This window comes from Urocitellus parryii, chromosome 8 (assembly GCF_045843805.1).
Source record: "Urocitellus parryii isolate mUroPar1 chromosome 8, mUroPar1.hap1, whole genome shotgun sequence".
Lineage (NCBI taxonomy): Eukaryota > Metazoa > Chordata > Mammalia > Rodentia > Sciuridae > Urocitellus > Urocitellus parryii.
Genome location: NC_135538.1, coordinates 19,987,062 through 20,008,124, shown reverse-complemented (window position 1 = coordinate 20,008,124; position 21,063 = coordinate 19,987,062). Strand labels below are relative to the sequence as shown.

The following is a 21,063-nucleotide window of genomic DNA, read 5'->3' as shown; positions in this document are numbered from 1 at the left end:
AAATGCTGAAGGACTAACTCTCAATGTGGTTGCATTTGGAGGAAGGCAAGGAAGGTTAAAGAAGGCCATAAGGCTGGGACCCCAATCCAATATGACCAGTGGTGTTCCTATGTCAAAAGAGAGATATACGAAGGATTTATAAGCAAGAAGAAAAGGTCATGCAAGGATGTAGTGAGAAGGAAGCCTTCTGAAAGCCAAAGAAAGGAGCATCAGGAAAAAAGAAACCCGCCAATATCTTGTTTTTTAACTTCCAATCTTCAGAACTAAGAAAACATAAAATTATGCTGTTCAAGTTTTCCAATATGTGGTATTCTGTAATGGAAGTCTCAGCAGACCAACACACAAGGGATTAAAACTTCTTACCTTTTCAAGAGAATAATTCATAAGTAATCAATATATTTTGTTCTTATAAATAGAAAAGTTCTATTCTTATAAACTCAACATGAAAAAACTTGTGAAAATTTTTCATTTTCTTGTATTCAAATACTATCAAAGGGTAGTATAAAGGGTAGTGGTAGGAAAACTGAAAAGATGACTAAATTGAAATTCTAATGCTTCACTCAGTAAAGGGTTGAGCCACTAGAAATTACCAATACTTGACCATTTTTAAAACAAAATGGCAATTTCATATGGCTCAACTGAATAATCTTTTTGGATTAGCCATTTCACTTCTCTAGTTTCAGTTACTTCATTTGCACAACAGGTGCTAAAGCAGATGAATTTCTAAAATCTTGTCCAGCTTTGAAATACTATGGCTTCATATTCAGTAAGAGTAAGACAGAGTAATAATGTAGCTTCCTTAGAAATACAGTTAAAGTAAGAATGCTCCTCCTTATGCATTTTTTCCTTTCCCTGTCAAAACCCTTTGATTAATTTTTATTATAATTCCTTGGCTATAATTATTTGGCCATTAGAGCTGCCTACTAACAGAATGGGCTTTCTCCCTGTAATAGCTTCCTGTCACTGAAGGCATTTAGATGAAGAGTGACTAATTATGTACAAGGATTAGATGTTTGTGCTGCAAATGATATTTCATTTGAAAATTTTCAACACTTAGACTACCATCAAACATTAAAACAGAATAGTCAAAAATATAGCAAAGGAAACAATGTGAAGACACACTCTACAGATTGGAAGAAAATATGTGCTAAATGTACAACTGATAGGGTGTTAATATCCAAAACATGAGAAAGGCAAACAACTTAATAGCAAGAAGAAAAAAAATTTAAAAAATAGGGCTGGGGATGTGGCTCAAGTGGTAGCGCGCTTGCCTGGCATGTGTGTGGCCTGGGTTCGATCCTCAGCACCACATACAAAGATGTTGTGTCCACTGAAAACTAAAAAATAAATATTAAAATTCTCTTTCTCTCTCTCTCTCTTTAAAAAATAAAATAGCTAAGAACCTTCTCAAAAAAAGACAAACAAATGGCTAACAGGTCTATGAAAAAGGTGTTTAATTTTACTAATCACCTGGGAAATACAAATTAAAAACATTTAATGAGGTATTACCTCATTTCTGTTAGGATGGCTATTATCAATAAGTTAAGAAAGTAAATATTACTGAGGATATGCAGAAAAGGGAACCCTTGCACACTGTTGGGGGGAATAAAAATTAGTATAGCCATAACAGAAAACAGGATGAAGATTCCTAAAAAAATTAAAAACAGAACTCCATGTGACCTAGAAATTCTACTTTTAGGTATGCATTCAAAGGAGAAGAAATTAGTAGCTCAAAGAGATGTGCATTTTCATGTTCACAGTAAGCATTATTCAGAACACTTAAGACATGGAATCAATTAAATGTCTATTTACCAATGAATGGATGAAGAAAATATGATGCATATATATACACCCAATGGAATATTATTCAGAACTTCAAAAAGATGGAATTCTGTTTTTACAACACAGATGAACCTGGAGGACATGATATTAAAGAACCTGGCTTATTAAATGAAATAAGCCAGACACAGAAAGATAAGTGCCATGATATCACATGTGGAATCTAAAAAATCAAATTCACAGAAGAGAGAATAGGATGATATTTGCTGGGACTGGAGACAAAAGTCAAAAGTCTCTGGAAGAATTAGCATAATAAGCTATTAATGAGCTACCATGGAATAATCTATAATATCACTGCTTTGAATGAAAGGCAACAGTTGTTATGGTGGAACTTCAGAGAAACACCATTGAAAATTTTGAGTTTATTTACTACCTTAAATAAAATATAAAGCAGATTGATTCCTAAGTGATTTTTTTAGGCTATTGTGAATGAGGTAGTTTTCCTAATTTCTCTTTCAGTGGATTCATCGCTGAGGCATAGGAACATGTTTGATTTTATATCATGCTACTTTGCTAAATTCATTTACTAATTCTAGAAGTTTTCTGGTGGAACTTTTTTGAACTTCTAAATATAGAATCATGTCATTGGCAAATAGTGATAATTTGAGTTCCTCTTTACCTATTTGCATCCCTTTAATTTCTTTCTTTTGTCTAATTGCTTTGGTTACAATTTCAAGGATGATGGTGAAAAAAAGTGGTAAAAGAGGGCATCCTTGTCTTGTTCATTTTTAGAGGGAATGTTTTCAATTTTTCTCCATTTAGAATGCTGTTGATCTTGGGTTTAGCATATATAGCTTTTACAATGTTGAGGTACATTCCTATTATCCCTAGTTTTTCTAGTGTTTTGAACATGAAGGGGTGCTGTATTTTGGCAGATGCTTTTTCTGCATCTATTGAGAGATTATATGATTCTTAAGTCTATTGATATGATGAATTATGTTTATTGATTTCTGTATGTTGGACCAACCTTGTATCCCTGGGATGAACCCCACTTTATTATTGTGCACTATCTTTTTAATATGTTTTTATATGTGATTTGCCAGAATTTTATTGAGAATTTTTGCATCTATATTCATCAGGGGTATTGGTCTGAAGTTTTCTTTCATTGATGTGTCTTTGTCTGGTTTTGGTATCAGAGTGATATTAGCCTCAGAATGAGTTTGAAGGGTTCCCTCCTTTTCTATATCATGGAATACTTTGAGGAGTACTGGTGTTAATTTTTCTTGGAAGGTCTTTAGAACTCCACTGAGAATCTGTCTGGTCCTGAGCTTTTCTTGATTAGTAGGTTTTGATGGTGTTTTCTATTTCATTACTTGATAGTGATTTGTTTAAATCATGTATGCATGACCTCTTCATTCAGTTTGGGTACATCATATGTCTCTAGAAATTTGTCAATGTCTTTGATGTTTTCTACATTATTGGAGAATTAATTTTTAAGATAGTTTCTAATTATCTTCTGTATTTCAGACATGTCTGTGTGATATTTCCTTTTTTATCAAGTATTTTAGTAATTTGAGGTTTCTCTCTTTTTCTCTTTGTTAGCCTGGCCATTGGTTTATCTATTTTATTTATTTTTTCAAAGAACCAATTTTGTAAAAATAGTTTTTTAGTTGTAGATGGACTCAATACCTTTATTTTATTTACTTATTTATTTTATGTGGTGCCAAGAATCAAAGCCAGTGCCTCACACGTGCTGGGCAAGCACTCTACCACTGAGCCCCAGTCCCTGGCCAAGAACCAATTTTTTGTTTTGTCAATTTTTTCAATTATTTCTTTTGTTTCAATTTCAGCTCTGATTTTAATTATTTCCTACCTTCTGCTTTTGATGTTGATTTGTTGTTCTTTTTCTAGGGCTTTCAGATGTAATGTTAGGTCATTTTTTCATTTACCTAAGATTTTTAAATTTCATCCTTGATTTCTTCTACTATCCATTCATCATTCAATAGTGTATTATTTAGTCTCCGTTTGTTAGAATAGCTTCTATTTTTTATTTTACCATTGATTTCTAACAACTTAACCAAAAAGGTGAATGACCTCTACAATGAAAACTATAGAACACTAAAGAAAAAAAAATAGAAGATCTTAGAAGACAGAAAGATCTCCCATGCTCTTGGATAGGCAGAATTAACACTGTCAAAGTAGCCATGCCATACTACCAAAATGACATACAGATTCAATGCAATTCCTATTAAAATCACAACAACATTCTTCATAGAAATAGAAAAAGCAATCATAAAATTCATTTGGAAAAATAAGGGGCCCAGAATAACCAAAGCAATCCTCAGTAAGAAAAGTGAAGCAGAAGGCATCACAATACCAGAGCCTAAACTATACTACAGAGCTACAGTAGCAAAAACAGCATGGTATTGGCATCAAAACAGACACGTAAACCAATGGTTAGGGTTAGGGTTTGTCTTCTGTTCTATAACAGAAGACAAAGAGACAAACTCACACAAATACAATTACCTCATACTAGACAAAGGTACCACAAACATTCACTGAAGAAAAGATAGCCTATAAAACAAATGGTGCTGGGAAAAATGAAAGTGATATGTAACAAAATGAAATTAAACTTAAATTTCTCACTCTGCATAAAACTCAACTCAAAGTGGATCAAAGACAGAGGCACTAGAAGAGAGACCCTACATCTATCAGGAGAAAAACTAGGCCCAAATCTTCATCATGTTGGCTTAGGATCTGACTTCCTTAACAAGAACCCTAAAGCACAAGTAGAAAAATTAAGAATCAATAAATGGGATGGATTCAAACTAAAAAGTGTCTTCTCAGAAAAAGAAACAATAATGTGAAGAGAGAGCCTACAGAATGGGAGAAAATCTTTATCACATGCACCTCAGATAAAGCATTAATCTCTAGGATATATAAAGAATCAAAAAACTTAAAACCAAAAAACCAAATAACCCAATCAATAATGGGTTAAGGAACTGAACAGACACTTCACAGAAGAAGAAATAAAATCAATGAACAAATATCGATGAAAAAATGTTCAACATCTCTAGTAATTAGAGAAATGCAAATCAAAACTACACTATGATTTTACCTCACTCCAGTCAGAATGGCAATCATTAAGATACAGGCAACCATAAGGATGTGGGGAAAAATATACACTCATACATTGCTGATGGGACTGTAAATTGATGCAACTACACTCTGCAAAGCAGTATGGAGATTCCTCAGAAAACCTGGAATGGAACCACCATTTGACCCAGTTATCCAACTTCTTGGCTTATACCCAAAGAACTTAGAATTAGCATACTATAGTGATGTGGCTATGCCAAGTGTTTATAGCAGCTCAGTTCACAATAGCTAAACTATGGAACCAACCTAAATGCCCTTCAACAGATGAATGGATAAAGAAAACGTAATATTCATATATATTTGTGTGTGTGTGTGTGTATGAATGAAATCATGGAATTTGCCAGTAAATGGATAGTGTTGGAGAATATCATACTAAGTGAAAAGAGCCAATCAGAAAAAAAACCATATGCAGATACTAATTCACAATACAGGAGTGAGGATGGTAGGGAAGAATAGAGTTACTTTAGATTAGGTAGAGGGGAGTGAAGAAAGGGAAGGGAATATGAGAATAGGAAGGTTAGTAGAATGAAACAGACACTATTACTTTACATGTGCATGACCACAGTGATTTTACAACATGAACAGTCAGAAAAATGAGAAATTATACCCGATTTATGTATGATATATCAAAGTCCATAAATGCATTCTACTGTCATGTATAACTAATTAAAATAAATTAAAAAATTACAAGTAAAAATAAAAAAACGATAATATACAAAGTAGAGAAAGAACAAAAGTTTTTATATATACTATACTGTAGATGTCATGAGATCAAGTGTTCTTTATTTTTTGTCAATGCTCTTTCTATGACAAGCTTGTAAGAAAGTTACCTTGTTACATAATCTGCAAGCAGATAAAGCAGAGAAGAAAAATACTTTGAAATTTTGCCATTCTCTGCCACATGCAGTCACTGTCATAAAATTTTTAACACTGAAGCAAAGGAAAAATGATTTCATTTATTTAAATGTTGCATGCCCTAGGAGTATCAACCAGATAGAGCAGAAAGTTTGAAGAAAAAAAACTCAGAATACTAATTACCTCTTCTTCAAGCCTTCCATCTCGTAAGGTAGGAGGTATTCCTGGGTGCTTAGCTACCAACAATTCCATCAAGTTATGGGTAGCATGAAGTCTCTATAAACACACAACAACACATAATGCAGTGGACCTACTATTTATATGGTAAACAGGTACTAATACCACATTAAGATCACATCATCTACTTTCCTTCTAAAAACAATCTGAGTACAATTTTTTTTCCTGAGAAAAATTATATCAGTTTTAAATAATAATGTCATTAATTTTATATAATTAAAAAAAGTCTCAGCTGGGTGAGGTAGCGTATGCCTGAGGCTGAGGCAAGAGGATCACAAGTTCAAAGCCAGCCTCAGCAACTTAGTGAGGCCCTAAGCAATTCAGTGAGACTTTTGTCTCTAAATAAAATTTAAAAAAGGGCTGGGGATGTGGCTCAGTGGTTAAACTCCCCCCACCCCTGGATTTAATTCCTGGTTACCCCCCCCCCCAAAAAAAATGTTTCATGCAGTATAGCTATACATTTAGTAGAATATGTATTGCAGGTATTTTTTTTTTCCTATTATACATGCATTTGTCTATACAGGGAAGTGTAAAATGTTCAGGAGAATAAAAAAGTCAACTGTACTAACTTGGTTCCTTTTCTCCTGAAAAATCATTCTGAATGAGTCTTGCAATTATAGTATGATAAAAATAAGGATAATAAAACACATAAGAAAACAGGGTTGTGACCTGGACATGTTGAGCTTAAGGGCTAAAAAGGAGAAGAGCTGGAAGTGAAGATGTTACAAAGATAAGAAGAAAACTATATTATATGTTATACACTTCCCATGATTATATGGAGTCTAGGTCTAGTTAGACAAAGGCTCTGAGAAGAAATAAAAGTGAAGGCAGCTCCTAGCTGCTAAGTTCTCATTTCACTTGGGATGACAGCTAAAGGAAAACTGATTTGGTGCTGGTAATTGGAGACTTTAAAAAGGTTCATTCTGTCTGGCTCAGATTATAGGTGATGGTATAAATTTTTGTTAACTTCTTCCTCACTCTTTATTTTATTTTTTAATTTTTTTATATATATATTTTTTAGTTGTCAATGGACCTTTATTTTATTTATTGATTCGTGGTGCTGAGAATCAAACCCAGTGACTCACATATGCTAGGCAAGTGCTCTGCCACTGAGCCACAATCCCAGCCCTACTTTTATTTTCTTTATTCAGGAGGAGAATATCTTTATATTTTCTCCTTCTCTCAAGAGGTAAACACACATGCTCAAGGCCCAGGTCCTGCTTTCTGTAATCTTATCCATGTGGAATATAAGTAGACTTTAATTTTTTCTTTCCCCCCTATACTCCACACATTTCTCCAAATGCCTCTCAGTGCATGGAATGTGAACATGTAAGTCCCAAGGTCTTTATTCTGTATTACAAAGAAGTCAATATGCCTAGGACTCAAGCCCAAATTTGCCATGATTAATAAAAGAGGTTTTTTATTCCCAGTCAACTAGATAAACTTATCTAAGATTCACTGGACAGAACCAATAAAGAGAAATAATGTAATAACTGAAATATCCAAATCCCCCTAAAAGGCCTCGAAAAATTAAAAGATTACTGGATAAATTTTTAATACTGTCAGTTCCACTGATGAGTGTAACTCCTTTTCTTTCTTTTTTATTCACAAGTAAAGAGCCTGTGAATAAATATGTTGATGCTGATATGTGAAAATGATAAATCTGACCTACTCAGATTTATAATTTGAGCTATTTTTCTGATAGAAGTTATAGATTTTTCAGTCAGATTTCAGTCAAAAATTGGCCCAAGCAGATGGCATAGTAGTGATTCTCAAGCTTTCATATAAACAGAAATCACCTTGGTGCTCATTAAATGAAATGAATTGTGAGCTTCATCTATAATGATTATGACTTAAAACATTCAGAAACTTAATCTGTATAATAAATAAATAGAATATATGTTTGAAACCTTTAATTTTACTCACTTGGAGTGAATCTGTTTTGAGTTTTCCTTTGTGTTCCTCAGACGAACGCAACACTTCTCTGTATAGTTCTGCTGCCAAGGCATACTCACCTAAAGAATTAAAATATATTTAAAACAACAAAGTCACATATTTAATTCCCAGTGTCATCTGGTTAACTATCATCTAAAAACATCTATTTTAAAATATATAGTTTAATAATTATAATTTTGTGTGTGTGTTCTGGGGATTGAACCCAGAGCCTTGAGCATGTTAGGCAAGTGCTTTCTCATTAAGCCACATAATAGTCCTATAACACATTTTTTTAACTAAAGGAAACTGGCATGAATGATAGTCCCAGTATTAAAAAAGAAAGAAAAACAAATGTATTCACAATGTTTTTAAAAATTACACTGATAAACAAAGTCTGGATTAACATTTAATTTAGACAAATAATATTCTTCTTCTTAAGTTAGGGATGCCAATTAAAAGTCAATATGATTTGAAATTGAGGACAAATTTCTAGTAATAATGCATTTATAAACAAATACATCAAATACTATGATCAATCCACACATAATTTTCAGGAAAAACTATCCTCCTCTCGATACTGTTGTTTTCAGTATTAGGTCAAAATAATCTGCAATTAAACTTAAAGATCTTTCCAATTTTGGTCACTTAAGTCTGACATATATGTTAGTTTTCTTTTGTTTATAATCAGCAGCTCATTCAAATAATGAAATTCAAAAAGTATCTATAGAAGGATAGGATGGTAAAATATAGTCCATGGTTATAGTTAACCTTCTGCATTTTTATAGGATCTATTAGGTAAGAATAATTTTTACACTTCAATTTTTAAAAAATACTTTACGATGAGGGGATCAAACCTTGTGCATGCCAGGCAGTTACTCTACCACTGAGCTACATCCCAGACTGATCTTCACAGTTTTAAGCAGTTAAAAAAAAATCAAATTGTTAATATTTTGTGATGTATGAAAATTAAGTGCAATTAAATTTCAGGGTCCATGAATAAAGTTTTATTGGAACCCCACCATACTCACTCACGTACTGTCCAAGGCTGCTTTTGCACTATAATAGTAAAGCTGAGTTCTCAAAGCCTACAATATTCAGTCTGGCTCTTTACAGAAAAACTGTTGACATTAAAAGGAAAGATAAAACATTTCTGGTAGCTTGAATAAAAAAATATAACTTATTTGCTGCTTGGGGATTTAGAATTGGTGAACTAAATACAATTAAAATAAAAATCTAAGTGGCAAAATGATAAAGTAGAAAAAAAGGTGGAATCTCTCCACCTGTTCCAGTTGTTTGCCAAGAATGTTTTTTCCCCTGATTATGACATATACTAGCATTTTCTGCCTAAAACTTTGAACTATTTTTATGTATATCATATATTTAGGATGTCTTCGTAGCCACAAGCTTTTCTTTTTTTTTCTGACTTAGGCTTTTTAAAAAAGATTTTTTGTTTTTGTTCTTTTTAGTTACATATGACAATAGAGAGTATTTTGACATATTACATATACATGGAGTATAACTTCCCATTCTGTGGTTGTACATGATGTGGAGTTACACTGGTCATGTATTCATATATGAACATAGGCTAGCCACAAGCTTCCTATAGAGATATATACACTTCAATGATTTTTTTAGTTGGTTCTCTTTTTTTGTTGTTGTTAAAGCTGATAAATATGTTTTAATTGTTGTAAAATATACATTGTTAATATAAAGTTTATCATTTTAACAAGTTTTAAGTGAATAGTTCAGTGTATTATATACATACACAGTGCTAAGCAAAACATTTGCTTTTAAGCTGTTGCTTTATATCTAGTTCTAGCAGTTACTTAACATAAAGCTTTCCAAAACATTATTTTCATAGTACTGCAGAGTCTACCAATTTCTATTCCCTTCAATGAGCAAGACTATTTTTATAATAGTAAAGTCATATAGTGTAGGAGTAATCATTCTTTCAGTGAGGTTTTAATTTTAATTTTTTTATTTTTTAAGAGTCAATGGGTATACAGATTCAATTAGTATTGATAATATCATTTATGGTATCCTTCCTTCATAATTCTTTCTTCATAATTATACTTTTTAAAGAAGGTATAGTGACTAGATTATAATATAATCTGCTAAATTTGAACTATTCACTATAATACCTTTTGTTTATTAAAATGATATACTTTCTTTATGAAGAACATACATAACATGTCATACTCAATATATTATACAAATTTAAGTTGATTTATTCATAGCCACATGATGGCACTAACATTTCTTAGTAAACACACTAGAAGATTTCATACTGGTCAAGTTCATTTTCTCCAAAAAATATTTGTAGAAAGCACATTATGGGAATAACATCTGATGTTAAATACGATAGTCAATGAGAACCTAAGAAAATGCATTATATATTATTATGTATGACTGCATATAATACATGCAAATCTTTCTAGAATTTGAAATTAATTTTACATTTTTTTCACATTTTAAAAAGTGAAATCTTTGCTGACATCTCTATATTAGAAAAGTCTAAATCATGTCAGTTAAATATGAAATGCTCTTTTAAAAAAGGATATTGTTTACAACATACTATTAAGTAATACAAACTAAAAGCAGAAAATTTGTTATAATTCAGTTTTCATAATAAAATTCAATGGATATATCCTATGTTAATGAACTTTCTGATAGGGATTTCTCTTAATAATTAGCATTAATATGTTATAATTTCATACAAAGAAACACAAGGAACTCCAGAGAGAATGCAGTAAAAACTGAAAGGAGTAGTAGAGTCATTTCTGTCTAGCAACAGTACCGTATTTCGCGGAGCAGGATACAACTACATACTGATCTTGCTAAATCCTGACTGTTTGAAATGATCAGATGAAGAACTTTTTTTTTTTTTTTTTCTTTTTATAGCCCTAAGTTCAAACCAGGGAAAGGCAATAATAAAATCGGAGAGGGAGCCAAGCAAAAAGGCAAAGAGAAGAAATTCATTCACTAAGTTTTTTAATTATAATAACACAGAATAAGGAAAGTAATTTTAAAATGAAGATGGGAAAGCTGAAGTTTATTTTCACTACTGTAACAATCTGTAAGTACTATATCACTGCAATTAAAAAAATTTGGCTGTGAGTTTCAACCTACTATAGAGAGCATAATAGTGAAATTTATAAATATTCTTTTTATAAGAAAGGCGAGATGTTAGCATAATAATAAATTATTGCTTGGTTTGAAATAAAAAGTCCAGGGCTCATTCTGTGAGTGATTAACTATAATGTTGAGAAAGCAACTAAGGTTATCTGAATGTTTTCTTAAGTAAAATGAAGGTAATACTCTAATCATTGAGCAATTATAAGAATCAAATAGCATATATATGCGTGTGTGTGTGTATATTAATTGATTGGCAAATATAATGTGTAATATGATTTGCAAGTAGAAAAACAATCACTTGTCAGATGTGATGCCAGATTTTGATGATCTAAAAATATTTTAAACAGTACATTAATTATTCATATATTTTCAAAGATGAGCACACATAACTCCTCATCTGTGATAGTCATGAAATTTGAAAGTTTTAATTATAATTATTCAGGTAACTTGGCACTGGGAAAAGCTAGTATTAGATATAACATATATTTTCCCTATTTTTGACTATTTATTTCAAAGTTGATGTAAAGCAAAGTTTATTGTTTTTCAAAACAATTCTTTTTAAATAATGAATTGCCTTATTTACTCTTTCCCCATGAATTTTAAGGCAGAGATGATTTTAGATAGATGGCTGAAATACCAAATAGCCACAGGACAAAATTAGCAATTGAGCTGGCAATAATGATGATGATAATGATTAAGAATTACTAGAGAAAATACAAACTTGCAATCACTTGATAAATTTAAGATTTTCTAGTCAATGTCCAAGAAGGAAGATTTGCTACAAAGGTGTATGTGTTAATCTATTAGGTCCAAAGTTTTTAATTCTGCAAATATCTCAATGAAATCAACATAAGTGCTTTCAATTAGGTTAGAAGTCATAATGTAGAGGTTATAGATCCTTTATATTTCACACATATGAACGCTCTAATCGTTCACCTATCACTTTTCTCAAAAGAATATAACTCTAAAATCATTTACTTCAAAAGTTACCATAATGGAATATGTGTTGCTCAATTTAAGCTTTTAGGGGTGTCCCACATCTGGACAATGGGACTTAATGGGTTGAGAACAATACTTTCTGAGAGAGGCAATGTAGGTCATACTATTTATGTTTTACTATATTATCTATATTTTACTGAGTAAACTAAGGTTCAGAAATTTTGAAAAATATGCCCAAGTTCACAGATTACAATTGCAGCAGATAAGAAGCCACATCTTTTTCAATTCTTGTCTAGAACTGTTTCTACACAGCTTTGGAGAGTCCTTCTAATTCTACCCAAGAATGCAAGATAACAAGAAACATTTATCCAGGTGTGGTGGCACATGCAGCAGCTTGGAAGGCTGAGGCAGGAGGATCACAAATTAGAGGCCAGCCTCAATAATTTAGTAGTGAGGCTCTAGGCAACTTAGGGAGACCCTGTCTCCGAAAAAAAGGAGATGTAGCTCAGTGGTAAAATGCCCCTGGGATAAATCCCTAGGACCAAAAGAATAATAAAGTTAATAATAGACGCTTTCACAGCTCTGTTTCCATTATGCAGAAGAACTAATAACTAAGGACAGGCTAATCAAAGAGAGTTAGAACATTACTTGTATTCTATAGAAATTATAAATTTCTCTGCATGATTTATTTCTTACTGGGTAAATGAGAGTAATGGTAAATTTTCTCTGTGACTGTGTACTCAATAGACTGGGGTATGAGAACCCTCACATTTAACACAAAAGGTTACTGGTGGAAAGTTGAATGAAATAACATTAATCATGAAATACCTTAAAACAAACTTTAACACTATGCTGAAGTTGTTCTCCATTCTTCAGCTGGTGATAAGTCCAAGACACCTGGCCCCTCACTTCTAGTGCTGGGTAGAAATGGCATACAGCACTGAGCCCTAAGAATACTACACACACACACACAGACACGTATGGTGTACATATATGTATGTGTATATGTATATATGTTGTACATTTATGATACATATATACCTATGGTAAAGTTTAATTTATAAATTAGGAAACATAAAAGATTGATAACTAATAAAAAATAGAACTATAACAATATATAACAAGAATAAATTTTAACGTTTAGTGCTACAAATTTCCATTTAATTACTTATTTGTTACATCTCACAAACCTTGATATTTTATTTTCATTCACTTCAAAATACATCCTAGTCTAGCTTTTGATTTATCTTTACTCTATGGATTATTCAGAAGTTGTTATTTAGTTTCCGAATATTTAAAGACTTTCTAGTTATTTTTCTCTTACTGATAACTAATTTAATTCCACTGTGGTCATAGAGTATGCACGAAAGATTTTGAATCCTTGGCTTATTTACTTGTTTTACAGCCCAGAAGATGGCTGACCTTGGTAAGCATTCTATGTATACCCAAAAAGAATATGTGCAACCCTTTGGTTGGGTAAAGTGTTAAATAAGTCTTCATTAGGTCAACTGAATAACAGTTTTGTCTATGTACTTACTTTTTATCTACACTCTGGTAAACGTTTAGAGAAAGATGCTGAAATCCTTAACTACAATTATGGATTTGTCTATTTCTCACTGTAGTTCTATTATATGCATTGTGTCAGTGTGTGCACACGCGCACATATTGGTCACCTTCTGAACGAATTTAAGATCCAAAACATCTGACACTTTATATACCACCATCATTCCTTGTAGGCATATATTTATGGGAAAAACAAATTTATAAATAAATTTTGAATTTATTTATAAATTTTAAAATCAATAAACAATACTCCTATGAATGTGTCAAAATTTAACCAGTCTTCTATTTCTAGACATTTTGATTGTTTTTAATTGTTCACTATAAAAGACTAAGATTATCAACTTATGGCCATATCTTTTTTCATATCTGAATTTCTGTAAAAAAAACAAGAAAAAACTTGCAAAAGTGGAATTGTTCAGACAAAACACTTGTAAATGTTTAAAGTTTATGAACCATCCTGCATAACTGCTCTCTGTAACTTAAATGAGAACATTTAAATTACAATCAGTAGTGTGTATTTTTTTTTGGGGGGGGGTGGGTTCTGCTATAATTAAACTTCCTCAGAAGGTATCTGAAAAATCAGAAATAACAAAGCAATCACCTTCTACCTTTAATAATGTGGATGCCCGCTAAGCCATTGAGGGCACAAACTAGTTGCCGATGTGCTTCTTCACACTCGGTTCCACATTTCTTCTGCAAAGATGTCAGTAGCTCTTCCATTGTCATCGTACTTAAAGAAAAGGCAGATTGTTAAAAGCTAGAAATGAAATCCCAACTATTAATTCAGTGGGAGAGTTACATCATGCAAGATGAATATCACAGGACTCTTAAAAAGAGTCTATATGATACCATTACAGCATTTTTCTCTTTAGCTCCATTTTACCATTATAGCTTGTTAATTTAATTATTTTGTACTCTAAAAGCAGACTTTCTTATATCTGATCCCATCATTCTTTAAAATTTTCCCTATTTAGTCAAGGGAGAAAGGAACTAGAAAAATATTCCTCAAATATAAAATAGAATATGATATAGATATATTTGAATGCTAGGCGCCGTGGCATACGTCTGTATCCCAGTGGCTCAGAAGTCTGAGACAGGAGCATCATGAGTTGAAAGCCAGCCTCAGCAACTTAGCAAGGCCCTAGGCAATTCAGTGACACCCTATCTCTAAAATTAATTAATCTCCTTGAGCCTTATATCTTTTAGTATGTAATTTAAAAAAATCCTTCAAGAATAAGGTCAAATGTCACTTCCACCAGAAAGCTATTGAATTTTCACCATGCAATAAAATTGTTTCCATAGGACTTTGTATGTATCTTTTATGATATTTATCATATATGCCTTATATTGAAGATTCTATAATCTTTGATACTTTCCCTATTTGTCTATAATTTACTTAAAGGCAAGAACAAAATCTCATCCTCTTTATATCTCTATGACACCTAAAAGAGTTTCTTTTTTATGCCAGTGCTAAAAATAGGCCATTTCTGAAGTACAGTCTGATTTGCAAAAATATTTCTGGGGTGACAGAGTATTATGGACACAAATTCCTTAATGATTTTGGAAGGAAAAAAAAATCAAAGAGCTAGCACAATTATAAAGAAACTATTCAATGGCAATGTAATTCCCTGATGTGGGGAAACTAAGAAATACAATTAAAACAAAAGCCTTTTAAATCTGGAGTACTGCAAAAAGAACTCCAATTAAAAAAAAAAAACAACTAAAAAAATCCCAACAATGGTCCTAATTCTAAAATAAATTTTAAAAAACATAAAATCATTTTTATTAGATTCTCATTCAAAAATAAGACTTCATACAGAGAAAAACCACTATATGACTAAAAATAACTGACAACTCAATTTTAAGTCCCTGAATAAAACTGTGATAACTGCTTAAATATTGTCTATTTTACAATCTAATAAACCACAGGATAAGGAAATTGATAATAAAACCTTTTTTGCAGTGGCAAGAACTCTCCACGAACAGCCTGTGGATGGCAGCAGGCCTGTCTGAGCCTCAGCAATGGATACAGAATGGAGGTGACAGTCCTTCTGTCCAGGCTGCTGAGCTTTAGGGCCCAGTCGGAAATCTTCCTGAGTTTTACCACTGCATCCTGGCAGCACACTTCATGCTGACGGTGGTAGAAATGTCTTTCCACTGGAGAAAAGTGGAGCCAGTGTATTTCTTCGGTCTGAGGTGGTATCTGGATCTGTAATGAGGAGTTAAAAATAAAAAGACTTTACCTGAAAATTAAACTTTTCATCCCAACTCCATTTTTTTTTTAAACTAATACCCTTAACTGATGAAAACATACTTGGTCAATCACATCTTTCTTTGCAGACCTCCACAGTATCTTGGCAATAAAGCTGTAGAGGAGCTGAGGATTCTTCTTGCAGTAAGGACGATAGAGGAGGCGAACCCACCAGTGTTTGACACAGTAAGGTTCAATACCAAGAAAGACCACTAAACCAAAAAGATCTAAAAAGAAAAAAGCCAAAAGCACACTAAGAATAACTTTTAAATACTTTTTTGTTACTATTTTAAATAAGTACTCTCATAGACATTACAAAGTTCAAAGTATTTTCTATGAATTAAAACACATAGGTGACATAGAGAACACTCTTATCTAAAATTCCTCCTAATCTCAGAGAAAAGCCTAAGACTATAATAAAAAATACAGATGAGACTTACTCAGTAATTCATAGCAACATCTATAGAATAAAAATGTAAAATAAAGAAAAATAAATAAACCATAGTACCCTCATAAAACAACTATTGTTCTTTTCTGATCTAGCAAGCCTTCCATTCATGAGCTTTAGTGCATGGTCATTCTTATATATCTCCTGACTAGGCACATTCAATATTGTATTGTATTTTCCCCTACTTAATATATCCTAATAAGCAGTTTTCCACTTATCTATTTGTGATGAATATTTTAACATATAAAAACTGCTTAGGATAAAATATCAGGTGTGTGGCAGGGGAACTAACATAAAAATTATGCAATCAATGAATGCAAATATAAAAATATTTATATAGAAAATACTAAATGTGGTTTTGTCTTCAAATGAAGAGTATGAGTGAGTGTAATTTGCTTTATGCTTTTCTGTTCTGTTTTATAAATATGGATAGATAGATACATATATACACACATATATATGTATATACATGCACATACATATATTTTTAACAAGGAGCATGTACTCTCTTCAAAGGACATTAAAATTATCTTTAAAAAAATGCTATAACCCTTCCTATAATATCTTTTTGAAGATAAGCAACAAATATTTAAGTTGAATCAAGTTACTTTCATGGTTTTTGGGAATGAGTAACATCTGAAAGAATTGATATATCACCGTCTGTATGCAGAAATCTAGATTTATATTTTAGCTCAAATCAATGCCATTACCCATGTGCTACTACTCCTTTTTTACTTATTTTAATTTGTTATATATGACAGCAGAATGCATTTCAATTCAGAGTACACATATAGAGTACAATTTTTCACGGCTCTGGTTGTACACAAAATAGAGTCACACCATTCAGGTCTTCACACATGTACTTGGGGGTAATGATGTCCATCTCATTCCACCGTCTTTCCTACCTCTGTCCAACCTCCTTTTCCCTCCTTCCCCCCCTTTTCCCTATCTAAAGTTCCTCCATTCCTCTCATGCACCCCCACCATACCCATTATGGATCAGCATCCTCCTATCATAGAAAACATTCGGCATTTGGTTTTTTGGGATTGGCTAACTTCACTTAGCATTATATCCTCCAACTCCATCCATTTAGCTGCAAATGCCATGATTTTATTCTTTTTTAATGCTGAGTAATATTCCATTGTGTATATATACCATAGTTTATTTACCCATTCATCTACTGAAGGGCTCTGGGTTGGTTCCACAATTTAGCTATTGTGAATTGTGCTGCTATAAACGTTGATGTGGATGTATTACTACTGTATACTATTTTTGAGTCCTTTGGGTATAGACCGAGGAATAGGATAGCTGGGTCAAACTGTGGTTCCATTTCAAATTTTCCAAGGAATCACCATACTGCTTTCCACATTGGTTGCACCAATTTGCAATCCCACCAGCAATATATGAGTGTGCTTTTCTCCCCACATCCTTACCAACACTTATTGCTGTTTGTATTCTTAATAGCTGCCATTCTGACTGAAACGACATGAAATCTTAGAGTAGTTTTGGTTTACATTTCTCTAATTGCTAGAGATGTTGCTACTCCTTCTTTGTGGTATAAAAAAGTGTCTCGGATTCTACTTGCCATGATCAAATTTGCAATCTATTACCCAAATATGCCTTTCTTCTAGTATTATTCAGAAGTAAATATTGTCTCCATCTGTGGATTTACACGTCAAAAATCTCAGCATCTCCTTATCTATCATCAAGTCTTGTTTTTTTCCTTATCTATTGTTCATTATTTCTTAAGAACAACCTTAGTCTAAATCCAAAGTGCTAGCATAACTTGTCTAGGTTATTTATTATAGCCAATCAACTGACATTCTAATATTCATTCTGCCAGTCTTCTAAACCATTCTCCACATTGCAACTAGTGTTCTTTTGAAATATAAACTAGCCACAAAAGACCCTAAACCACTGTGTTGAATTCTTTCAAAAGCTCCTCTTTTTCTTAAGAAAACTAAATGAGTAAAGTTCTTTATTATGGCTTACAAGGTTTTCTACCATTCCATCTATACCCACCTACTCAGTATCTTAATACATGTTTCCCCCTGTTTGTATTCTAGCCACACTGATCCTCTTTTGGTCTCCTGCTACCTTATGATCTTCATATATTTTTTCTTCCTGTTCCTCTACAACAGAGAATTCTTCCTTTGCCTCTAAACCTAGCTTATGTTTTGGATCTCAGATCAGTTGTTACTCCCTTCTGCATCCTTAGCACGTGATATCTTCTTTATAAAACCTGTGTTAGTTAGAATTTTGTAATTTTCTCATTGGTGAAAGTTATCTTGATTACAGTTTAATTTTTGTGTAAGTATTTAATAAACATATCTTCCCATCTAAGGTATAAGCTCAATAATATGGGAGACTTTGCCTGTTTATGTTCACCATGATACGTTACAGAAACTAAATGAAATGATAAATGCACTACAAAGAACTTATTCAAAAGTCAACAGTTTCAAAGAAACTAAAATAAATAAATGACTACATAAGTCAAAAATAAAAACAAAAGCAAAAGTGGAAGTAGCTATCATTCACTGAATATTTAACATCTGCCAGGTACTGTGTACTAAGTGCTTTGTATTCTTCATTATAATTCGTATGGAAAACACATTATTTTACAAATGAGGACAATAAAGATTTGACTGTTTAATCAATTTGTTTATAAACATATAATTAATAAGTCAAGATGTGAACCTAGGTTTAGATATTCCCAAAGCTTTGAAGTGTAGGCAGTTTTCTTGCCTACTTGACTTTGCAAGTAGATTGACAGTATTTCAGCTGGCTATCAGTCACACAGTAAAGGCCTGGCAAATTATGGAATGAAAACACTTTACCTTCATTTCCTTGTTCAATATGTGGCCAATTTGAGATTTGTAAGATTTCTTAGTTATTGCTAATTAATAGATCATTAAGTATAATTTATCTCTATGAGTTTAGGTTTTCAACTGAGGCAGACGTGAAAGGGTGCAATTTTGCTCCCCAAGGGATACTTGGCAACATCTGAAGACATTTGTTATGATTAGATGTAAGGTGTCCCCCCAAAAGCTCATGTGTGAGTCAATGCAAAAGGGTTTAGAGGTGGAATGACTGGGTTAAGAGAGCCTTAACCCAATCAGTATGCAAATACTACTCTAAGCAGGAAGTGGTTGGAGGAGATGGATTCCTAGGGATGTGTCTTTGGGGTTTATGTTCTGTTGAGCGGAATTCTCTATTCCTCTCTCTCTGATACAACATAGTAAGTCACGGGCAAACTAGCAATCTCAATATAACGACTAAAAAAAAAAAAATACGATTTTTAGAATATATCAAGTTAAAGAAGCTACAGAGTATGAAAGCAAAGAGGAAAGACAAGCAAAATTCCAGAAAGTTTCAAAAAAGCTGCTTTTTTCTTAGGTGACTTGGGGCATGAGGATACTTTGGGTATAATTATTTTATTGTGGAAATAAGAGAGTCATGGGTATGTACATAAACAAAAACTTTCCAAATTTTACATTTTAAGCAGTTTTATTATATGTCATTTATACCTCAATAAAATTCAAAATACTAAAAAAAAAAAAAACCCACTTTTTTTCCAGGTCATAGTAATAGAAGTTTTTTTTTTTTTGCACAATAAAAAGTTATACAGTTCAAATCAAATGCAACATATGAAACCCTGAATTTTCAGAAAGATAAGTTTGTTTTAGTCAGCCTTTTTGCTGCTGTGACTAAAAGCCCTGAAAAGAACAACTTTAGAGGAGGAAAGGTTAATTTGAGGGCTCACTGTTTCAGAGGTCTAAGTCCATAGGTGGAAGACTGTGGCAGAGGGAAGCAGGTCACATGATGACCGGGAAGCATAGAGAGGCTGTTTGCCAGATACAAAATATATACCCCAAAGGCACTCCCACAATGATCCACCTCCTTTAGCCACCTCCTACTGCTTTCAATTACCTCTCAGTTAATTCCATCCTGGGATTAATCCACTGACTGGGTTAAAGCTCTTAGAACCCCATCATTTCCTCTAAACCTTTTTGCATAGTTTCACACATGAGATTTTGGGGAAGACCAAAATCAAAACACTAAACCATAACAAAGATGAATAAATATTACTGGACTCTAGGTATATTTAAATTTTATATTTTTACTACATTTTTTTTAAAGAGAGAGTGAGAGAGAGAGAGAGAATTTTTAATATTTATTTTTTAGTTCTCGGCGGACACAACATCTTTTTTTGTTGTTGGTATGTGGTGCTGAGGATCGAACCCGGGCCGCACGCATACCAGGCGAGCGCGCTACCGCTTGAGCCACATCCCCAGCCCTTTCTACTACATTTTAATGATAACTTTTTAGGAAATTTCTTATATAAAATAACATTTACTTAAAATTTCAAATTTAAATATTCACAACTTGAATAAATACTTCAATAATGTGGTGGTTTTCTATGAACAAACAAGAGTGAGATTACAATGTGTGTGTGGAAGGGAAGAAACAGAAGAATGGTTGAGGGGATAATAGTATATGAATATACCATGGCAGTATAAAGCTATTAGTATTTTGTAACTTTTACAATTAGTATAACTTTAATCTCACTACTTATGAATTCAGACAATGAACATTATGGTTCCTATTTTAATAAGGCAGCCAAATGCAATTAATTTTTATCCCTGGTTTCTTTTTGGTCAGATCCTTTCTATTTTCTACCTACCACTATGGAACTCACTTCAGACCAGTATCTATATTTGTAATGTAAGTACAATAGTTGCAATAAAGCAATTTCTTTAAAATA

The 21,063-nt window shown here is 32.6% G+C and overlaps 1 protein-coding gene across 2 annotated transcripts in view; it reads right to left on the bottom strand.

Annotated features, from left to right (window-relative positions):
* The window catches only part of Shprh (SNF2 histone linker PHD RING helicase), an 83,005-nt gene that overhangs the window by 37,561 nt on the left and 24,381 nt on the right, over positions 1–21,063 (bottom strand). For both annotated transcript variants that reach the window (XM_077801664.1, XM_077801663.1), the window contains 5 exons: positions 15,914–16,077; positions 15,552–15,808; positions 14,208–14,329; positions 7,954–8,042; positions 5,974–6,066 (listed from right to left, as the gene is read on the bottom strand). In XM_077801664.1, the coding sequence (XP_077657790.1) occupies positions 5,974–6,066; positions 7,954–8,042; positions 14,208–14,329; positions 15,552–15,808; positions 15,914–16,077 (725 nt within the window). The remainder of the gene's footprint in view (positions 1–5,973; positions 6,067–7,953; positions 8,043–14,207; positions 14,330–15,551; positions 15,809–15,913; positions 16,078–21,063) is intronic.